We start from the raw sequence: 9,748 nt of genomic DNA on the forward strand, positions 1-9,748 counted from the left end.
CTTGGAATTTCCCAAGATCATGGGACTCCTCCAGGGCCTGGGTTGAGACATTCCTCTGGATATTCACTCGTTGTCCTTCTACCAGACATCAAGATGCACTGTCCATTCGCAACTACTCTGTTCATTTTTTCAGACAGGCTTTTCTTAGACTGTGCAGATACAATGAAATCAAATCTTGAACCTACATGAAGGTAACCTGAAGCTATGACATTTTAGGGAAAATTTTCTTTTTTCTCTTTATTTATTTATTAAAAATAGATTTTTTTTTCTTACAACATAGTCTGATTTCAGTTTCCCCTCCCTCCTCATCTCTTGGATCCTTCTCACTTCCCCACCCTTCCAACTCCATGTCTTCTCTCCCTTTAGAAAACAAACAGGGGAATTAAAAAAAACAGAATAGAATAAAACAAACAGGGTAGGGGAGAAAGAATAAGCATGCACAAACACAGAAAGAGAGAGAGAGAGACAGAGACAGAGAGAGACAGAGAGAGAGAGAGACAGAGAGAGAGAGAGAGAGAGAGAGAGAGAGAGAGAGAGACAGAGAGAGAGAGAGAGAGAGAGAGAGAATCCATAAAAACTCAAAGTCGGAAGCTGTAACATAGAAGCAGAAGACCAATAAGGTAAAAACTGCCCAGACAAAGCCTTGTGAGACAAAATTCTCCAAAAAGAGTTGGTTTTGAGTTTTCCATCTACTGCTGGGCATGGGGCCTGGCCTCAAGTGTGGCTGGTGTACCCAGTGAGACTCTGTTGCCTCCATTGGAGAAAACTAACCTTTCCTTTGCAAATGGTTTCCAATTGGAGACAGCTCTTGGTTAGGGATGGAAGATCATGTCCACTTCTCCCTCAGTGCTAGGACCCCATCTTGCTTGGACCTGTGCAGGCCCTGTGCGCGCTACCAGTCTCTGTGAGTTCATATGCACGTCAGTTGTGTCGCATCTGGAAGTTCTTGGTGTTTTCTATCCCCACTGGTTCTCACGATCATTCCTCCTCCTCTTCCTCAAAGTTGAGGGAAATGTTTTCATCCCAGGCATTACTAAATCCAAGGCAGACAAGGCTAATCTGCTTCTTTACCAGTCAGTAACTGTATTTGGTGCTTTAGTGTGGCAGCATTAGCTAGGCATTTCTGCCCACACTGCTCCAGCCCCTCCTCACCTCCTTCTCTGAGCCACTGAGATGCTGGAATAGCCTGAGATTCTTTCATTTCAGCACAAGCCCATAAGGCAGCCCCAGAGTCAGCATGAACTGAGCACCTTATCTGCCTCCAACCAGCGGATTTCTTGTGGCCTCAGTTACATACTGTGATTGAGGAGAGGGGGGTTTTAATAGATATTTTTCATATTTTTAAAGATATGCAATCCATTGTACTGTTAGAGAGAGGGGGGCATCTGCTTTAAAACAGTTACAACTCTTGGCAGCCTCCATCCTTCCTAAGGGCTAAAAAAGCAGACAGAGCAATAGAAATAAAACAATATGCAGTTTCTGTCTCCTACTCAAATAATTCAAGTATGCTGGCTTTTTGTCGCTATTGTTTGTGCTTTGTGTGTGTGTGGGGGGGGGTGTTGGGCATTGGTTTGGTCTTTTGAAATAAGGTTTCTTTTTCTTTTTTCTTTTTGGTTTTTTCAAGACAGGGTTTCTCTGTATAGCTTTGTGCCTTTCCTGGAACTCGCTCTGTAGACCAGACTGGCCTCGAACTCACAGAGATCCGCCTGCCTCTGCCTCCCAAGTGCTGGAATTAAAGGCATGCGCCACCACCGCCCGGCGGGTTTCTTATATCTCAAGTGGCTCTTGAATTTACTACAAAGTCCAGGATGATCTCAAACTGATCCTTCCACCTCTCCCTCCCCAAAGCTTCCTGAGTGCTAGGCAAGCACTCCACTAAGCTGCACACCGTCTTCTCTTGAGCATACTGAGTAAACAGTAAACACTGACTCTCTTCAGAGCTTTAAAGGAACAACATGATAGCAGCGCAGAATCTGTGGTACCTTCTTTACCAGAGGAAGGAAAGATACTGGGTTTTTTTTTTTTTGCCCCCACCCCCAAGACAGGATTTCTCTGTGTAGCCTTGGCTGTTCTGGAACTCACGCTGAAGACCAGTCTGGCCTTGAACTCTGAGATCCTTCTGGCTCTGCCTTCTGAGTGCTGCTTTTCTCTTATCTCTCCACAGTTTTCAAAAACAAGACTCTTTATCCACAATTTTCTCAGCTAGAGAAATACTGAATTGTCTGTTTTCTATCCTCTTCCTCGTGGGAATAAATTTGTTTGAGACAAGGTCTCCTTATTCCACCCAGCCTGGCCTTGAACTAGCCAAGGATGACTGGTCTTCTCATTCTCCTATCTCCTCCTTCCCAGTGCCAGGGTTACTGGTGTGCACCCCCACCCCATTATGCAGTGTTAGGGAATAAAATTTAAGATGTCAGTCTATTCGCTTGGTCAACTGAGTCACTGGTGTACAAACCCTGCAGCAGGATGTTCCTACTGGAAATCTGTGGTCAGCCACCTCCTGTATAAACTAAGACCAGTAACTTCTGATGCACAAAGGAGAGGTACGGGAGAGTGAGACCTCAGTGCAGATGACACTCTCTTTGCAGGAACCTGGAAGGCAGCATCAGGACTTGGTTTAAGGACATAGTGAATGTCTATGAATTTACTAAGGCAGGTCTTAAAAAAAAAAAAACTTTGAGAGTTTGCCAAATAAGCCTAGATACGGATTATTTAAATAAGCCCATGTAAGGACTATATCTGAATGCTCAATGAGTTCCCCTAAAAGCTACAAAAAGTCTTGAATATGTTTTGAGTTCTACTGTTATATAGTAAGATGTGGCAGTTCCGTGTTGTGTCAGAGGAAGAGGATTTAAAAGTCAAGACAGTTTAAAAAAAAATAAAAATACAGGCCAATCTCTCTACATATGGATTCCACATCCATGGGTAAAAACAAAAACACCAGATCACGTCACATACTATGTAGCTAGACTTACAATCCCCTCAGGTGTACTGAATGACTTTGGCGATTCTGTCATTTTCCCTAAATGACAGTATATAGGGTTGTATTTGGCATGTTACAATCTAGAGATGATGTAAATGTTGGGGAAACTGTGTAGATTGTATGTAAATATTGCACCATTTCATGAGAGGGACTTGAGCACCCATGGGATTCTGTATGGGTGACGGGGACTGTTCTGGAGTCAACTGCCCCTGGAGATAACTAAGAATAACTGTACTCATACAGACTGATGTATTCCCTAGAGTAGATGATAGGACCCGCGGCTTGAAAGGAATCTAAGGCGATCTAGACCAGCCTCCTAACATCTAGTGTTCATCTGCCGGTGGAAAGAAAGATGGTAAAATCTAAATAAACTCCACCATAATTGCTGGGTTCACTCTGGACACCAAGTGCCTGCCAAAGCACCAGGTTATCTGTAAACACTTGACAGGATGTCAATGCTAGACTGAACATAGAAAAGGACCGACGCTCATCAGAATTTGGGGTCTGAACTTGGGAGGTAAGAGTAATGAAGGAAACTTGCAGTGGCAGAATTTAGCGTGTCGGGGAGTTCGTTTTGAAGTGCAACTGGAAAGTGTGCTAACAAAACTTCCATCCCCGGTATGGTCAGAAGGGATGCAACTCCAGTGGACTCCCAAGGATCAGGTGGAATACTGCTTTTCTTCTTAAAAGCTTGCCAGCACACCCTCCTTGTTTTTCTACAAACACCAGGGGAAAGGGACAGGAACTGGGGGCGACGATCCTGTCTGCCCCAAGTACCGTGGCGCTCGGTCCCTGGGAGAGCGGAGGAACGATGGTTTAACAGAGTGAAGGTCACCAGCAGGCGTCCACTCGGAGGCCGGTGCAGATTGCGCCAGCCAGGGAGTCTGGACCAAGCCTGGGTAAAGGTCGCCAAGGTCGCCAGCGGACCGGGCGGGCGGCAGTCCCACGGGCGGCGGCCGAAGGAGTCTTCAGAGCAAAGTGATAAGATATCTGAGCCACGCTGCACCGCCCTGGATCCCGAGGGAGTCGCCGGCCCGCCTCCCACACACGCAAGCTCAGGGAGCCGGGGGTGACATCACCCACGTCCACGCCTTACGTCCCAGGGCCTGTCGTAAGTGCCGGGCAAACGAGGCCTTTAGAGGAAGGGCGCCCTCTGGGCACACCCTAACCTGCTGGCCCGCATGCGCCGCGCTCCTCGCTGGCGCGGTCCCGAGGCGGCAGCCAATGGGGCGCGGCCACGTCACGTCGCAGCAGCCGACGCTGCCGTACGTCGGGCCGCGGGCGGGCAGGACAAGTGCGGTTGCACCGACACCGGTACATAGGCGCGGGCCGGCGTGTCCTTGGGCTAGAGAGCGGGACGTCCGTCTTCGGGTCGTAGCGATCGAGGTGTCGGTCACCCGGGAGCGGTGAGCGCGTAACGGGGACACGGGGCGGGAAGGGCGCGAGGAAACCAGAGCCGGCCTGACTTAGTGGGGCGTGCAGGGCTGCGGCAGGGCTGGAGGTGGCGTGGGCGCAGGGCCGGGGCCCGGAGTTCTAGAGGCGACTCGCCCACCGCCCTTTTTAGAGAGCAGAGGCTGCTGCTTCTCAGGACCTGGTCGGTTCTTCTCCTGATCAGGCATCCGGAAGGGTGGGTTTCTTCATTCTCCTTGAGACCGGCTTGGGATGGGTGACCTCGTGGTCACCCCGGGGGATCTGGGGACGCGAGAAGCCGAAGGCTCCTGCTCCAGCCCTCCCTTGCTTTCCGGTGTCAGACCTAATGCAAGGGAGAGTGACTTAACCTCCAAATGAGACCAGCGCTGGTGAAAGCACTTAGGACGCCCCCCTCCCCCATTGCTGTGTTTTGTCTTATCTTTGGAAGTGTCCTTAATTGGCCGCACAGGCAGCAATTAAGCATTCCAAAAACGTTAGAATTGCAGTGGTTTTGGCTTAATGGAATTGTAGTCCATTTTCATATTTGTGACTTTTTGACCTTGCCTTCTTCTGAGTTGAGTTCCCACTTCCTTCACTGGGCACGAGCCTATCATGAAGATAAAGGGGGGGGGGTCCCTCCTAATTAGTGTGCTCGCTGTTGGAGAGTATTGCAAGTGGACTGAGTTAAGGTAGCATCCGGCCTGATGTTAAGGACGTAAGAATAGCAATGGGATGGTGGGTAGTTAGGTGATTCTGATGGTCATTAGGATCTGTTGTATGTGTTTCGTGAGCAAGTTATTTGAACTGTTGGGTCTTTTCATTTTTTAGAAATAAAAATGGGTGATGTTGAGAAAGGCAAGAAGATTTTTGTTCAGAAGTGTGCCCAGTGCCACACTGTGGAAAAGGGAGGCAAGCATAAGACTGGACCAAACCTCCATGGTCTGTTTGGGAGGAAGACTGGTCAGGCCGCTGGATTCTCGTACACAGATGCCAACAAGAACAAAGGTAAGTGTGGACTGTTAAATCCCAGCGTAGATTGCATGGGTGTAACCAATGGCAGACTTATCAGGAGTGTAAGACACTTAACCACTGCATCCTTTTCTGTTTAGGCATCACCTGGGGAGAGGATACCCTGATGGAGTATTTGGAGAATCCCAAAAAGTACATCCCTGGAACAAAAATGATCTTCGCTGGAATTAAGAAGAAGGGAGAAAGGGCAGACCTAATAGCTTATCTTAAAAAGGCTACTAATGAGTAATTCCACTGCCTTATTTATTACAAAACAAATGTCTCATGGCTTCTAATGTGTACCATAATTTAATTCATACATCAAAATTCAGATCATGAATGGCTAACAATGTTTTTGTTGGGATGGTCCTGATTTAAGTAAAAATGACTTATAGTAAAGTGGATATGATCTTTTTTAAAAAATAACAATTCCAGTCACTATCACGGCTCTCCCTTTCTCAAGATCGGATTGGACTTACTAAAGTTATACTTTCCACAAAGATGGGGTGTCACCTCAAACCTATTGAATGGTTTTATATTTAAATTTATATAATGGGGAATATGGATATGTTTAAACACTGGGAGAATTCTGTCACTCTCAGAAACAAGAAGACTCACCTGTGTTTCAGTTTGTATTCACTGGCCTGTTACAGGCAATGGAACGCCAGGAAGCAACTGTCTATTCTTGACTTGATGATGTCATTTTAATTAGAATTCCCTGTCAAAGGATGCTGCCTTTCACCATTGAAAGGCACTTACTGTGACCTATGTATAATATCGAATAAAGAGTATTTAGCACTTCTTTATAGGTGATCTATTAACTTAAAATACTTTTAGAAACCAGCAACTTAGACCTTACTTTCTAATTCTTTATTATCTAAGACAAAGGTGTAGTTCAGAATTGTCCTTAAACACCCATTCAGAAACACAGGACTGGAACTTGTGTATATGTGCGATTGGTAGTGGCACTCTCTGCCAACTTATTAGATGGGAAGATTAAAGAGATAGTTTGTAAGTTTCCAACAGTAAGAAGAAATTTAAAACAACCATGGATGGTGACCTTTTGATTCTGCTTTTTTATTTTATTCTATTGAGGCAGGGTTTCTCTGTGTAGCTTTTGAGCCTGTCCTGAACTCACTCTGTAGCCCAGGCTGGCCTCGAACTCACAGAGATCTGCCTGCCTCTGCCTAAAGGCTTGTGCCATCACCACCCGGCTCGATTCTGCTTTGTTAAATGAGTGTTGACAAAGTTTTTAGCTGTTTAAACATTCCCTAATGTAAAGCTGTGGCCTAGTGGACGTACTGGATGGTGTAACCTTGGCCTCTGGGACAACTCGAACTAGAGTAACACTCACCATTCTTTGGCCAGAAAGTGATGTATAAGGTGGAATCGTCATGCACATGCTGAGTGGTCCTAAATTTTATAGAAAATGCTAGGGAAATAAGGGTGATAGTGGTGTCTTTTGGAGAGTGAAAAGGCTGGGAAAAGGACCTCGTTAATGATTTCAAAAGTGGAGAGGATTAAGTAGGCCTCTAAAATCTGACAAAGCACTTTGTGACAAATTTTATTTCATAGAAGAAATTGAAAGCAGTCTCTGGGAACAAATTTGGAATTTTAAGCTGATAGAGCTGGTTTTTTGTTAGGATTTATTTTATGTGCATGGATGTTTTGTCTGCATATATGTCTGTGATCTACACATATGCAGTACCCCTAGGGGCCAGATGAAGGTGCTGGATCCCCTGGAACTGGTTACAGAAGGGATCTGCAGTATGGGTGCTAGGAATCCAAGCTGGGTCCTCTGGGAGAGCAGCCAGTGCTCCTAACCACTGAGTCATTCAAAGGGTGAGCCTCTGTGACACAGGGCTTGGTGACTGTTAAGTTTTAGTAACAGCCTTCAGAGGACACTTTTTTTTAAAGATTTATTTATTATGTACACAGAAGAGGGCACCAGATCTCATTACAGATGGTTGTGAACCACCATGTGGGTGCTGGGAATTGAACTCAGGACCTCTGGAAGATCATCCGGTGCTCTTAACCTCTGAGCCATCTCTCCAGCCCCAGAGGACACTTTTTAACCTGTGTGCAAAGAAAGTCCTGGAGTTTTCTTTTTCTTGAATCCTGGGAATAATAGAAAAAATGAGCCATTAAGATGACTATAAACATTTGGCTTAATATGTTATATGAGGCCCTCATAAATTCAAAGGACCTCATCAGTATAACAGGTAGTGTGTTAGTCTTACAGTTTATAAATTCAGATACTTTATCTTTGAACCTAGAAATGAAGAAGTTCTGATGACTGAGTTATTACCTGACGTGCTGGTTACCTCAGGGTGTACATTTTTTTGTGAGATCGTGAGTAAAGCATCCCTATTGATTAGTCATTAACTATGATTGAATTTATTTCTGTAGCTAGTTCATCATCTAAGGCCTATGCTGCACAGATGGTACCTCCTGTGCTCTAAGGCTAGCTAGACTCAAGTAAAATATCTAATGATGCAGAAGGTAAAGCCTGTGAGTAATGCAGAAAGGAGACAGTCTTAGCTGTGAAGGGTACGGTTCTGAGAAATAAGGAAAATGGGACAAAAAGCTAGCACTCTTAACTCATCTGCTTGTTCTTAGTTTATTGTAGGTGGCTAGTTAGTGGTATAAAGGAAAGTCAGATGAGTTTCTTCCCAGGGCCACCTGTATTCTGAATATTTAGAAAGACTCCGCCCAACAGAATCTGTAAGGATGGGTCTTTTAGACATATGTGTCCATTTTTCCACACGTGACTGTTAAACCCATGAAGTTTACATAGGATGACTGCAGAACTGAGTTTTTATTAAACTAAATTTCTGTAGCCACAGTAGCTAGTGGCTGCTTTGTTTTGGTGGTTTTTTTTTTTGTTTTTTTTTTTTTTTTTGTTTTTCAAGACAAGACAGGGTTTCTCTGTGTAGTTTTGGTGTCCTGGATCTCTCTCTGTAGACCAGGCTGGCCTCCAACTCACAGAGATTCGCCTGGCTCTGCCTCCCAAGTGCTGGGATCAAAGGCGTGCGCCACCACCGCCAGGCTGGCTGTTGTCTTTATGGCATGGACCTAGAACTCGAACCAGCCAGGGTAAGCACTTGTCTTCTGTAAATGGAGAGTTTATGCACGCAAATTCTAATGCCTTTCTGAACACTGATATTTCCTTTGTTTAAATCTCCTGCTTGCTTCTGATTTGACCATGCTTCACCTGTTTTAAGTTGGTGTGTTAGGTGGGTAGAGATGCACCTTTTGTCTTCTGGTGCACTTCTTTTACAGGCATTCTGTTCTGTTCATTCACTTAACCATTGGAGATTGCTGTAACTGTAGAGGACGTGTCAGAGTGCACATTGGCTGTCTAGGGGGAAAAGCCTCCACAAAGACTAGCTTTCCACAGCTACATAGTCTTAGACTACTTCCTATTGGTCAAACTCAGAAGTAAGCTAAAAACCTATTCATTTCTAGTGATACCTATTTGAGCTTCCTTTTGTTAGAACATTTTAAAAGCCACAGATGTTGCTGGGCGCTGAATGAGAGCCACATAGATCATGCAGGTGTACTCAGGCATGCAAACACACCGGGAGCTCCTGTTCCCTGATGAATCTCCAGCGTACTATTGAGATACACACTGGCCTTTGGCTATATACATTTGTTTAATAAAGGACAGAGTGTCACCTTTAGACTGAATAATTGGATTCTAGATTATTCTGGTTGGGAATTTAGTGTGTTTGAAAAACTAGGCATATCCTAAGCTATCCTACTCCCAGGAAACTTAGGTTTACCATACGCATGTCCTCAAAGAATAAGTGTTCTGGTTGACAATCTCCCTGTCTGTCAACAGCATACAGCGCATCATTGTAGGAAATACACACTGGCAGGGGATCAAAGCATAATGATTGGTGATGCCATTCAGTTTTTTAAATGGGCTGACTTCAATTGCTAGAGATTTGTTTATATGATTAAACAAAAATAAATTAATTAAATAACGTGATTTTTTTTTTAAATCACATTATTGACATCTCAATATGCTGGCGATTGGGAGATTTTAAGAGGTTTGCATTCCAACTGACATTTTGCAGGTGAAGTTAACTGAGCCAGGCTTGCGCCTCTGAAGAGCAACACGGATGAAACCAGAAACAAGGAACCTTTGCTGTAGCTTAGTCTTAGTCGGAATTCCCTATTCTGGGCTGAGCAGATGGCTCCGGTAAAAGGCAGCTGCCTGCCTTCCTCAAGACTCGTGACCTGAGTTCAGTCCTGAGGATCCACATAACTGAAGGAGAGAACTGACTGAGCATATTGTCCTCTGACCTCCACACACGCTATGACATGCACAATAAGATTCTC

At 45.0% G+C, this 9,748-nt stretch overlaps 1 protein-coding gene across 1 annotated transcript; it reads left to right on the forward strand.

Annotated features, from left to right (window-relative positions):
* The first annotated feature begins 4,268 nt into the window (after positions 1–4,268).
* On the forward strand, positions 4,269–6,209 carry LOC114689745 (cytochrome c, somatic). Its single transcript, XM_028864161.2, has 3 exons — positions 4,269–4,389; positions 5,222–5,398; positions 5,503–6,209. The coding sequence occupies exons 2-3, from the start codon at positions 5,230–5,232 to the stop codon at positions 5,649–5,651; spliced, it is 318 nt and encodes a 105-aa protein (XP_028719994.1). The 5' UTR covers positions 4,269–4,389; positions 5,222–5,229; the 3' UTR covers positions 5,652–6,209.
* The last annotated feature ends 3,539 nt before the right edge of the window (positions 6,210–9,748 follow it).

The sequence above is a fragment of the Peromyscus leucopus genome, chromosome 3 (assembly GCF_004664715.2).
Source record: "Peromyscus leucopus breed LL Stock chromosome 3, UCI_PerLeu_2.1, whole genome shotgun sequence".
NCBI classification, from domain to species: domain Eukaryota; kingdom Metazoa; phylum Chordata; class Mammalia; order Rodentia; family Cricetidae; genus Peromyscus; species Peromyscus leucopus.

Excerpts from the sequence above, each read along its gene's own strand:
- LOC114689745 (XM_028864161.2), top strand. The coding sequence starts at position 5,230 with ATGGGTGATGTTGAGAAAGGCAAGAAGATTTTTGTTCAGAAGTGTGCC. Across the intron at positions 5,399-5,502 it reads AGATGCCAACAAGAACAAAG|GCATCACCTGGGGAGAGGAT; the intron begins GTAAGTGTGGAC and ends TTTTCTGTTTAG.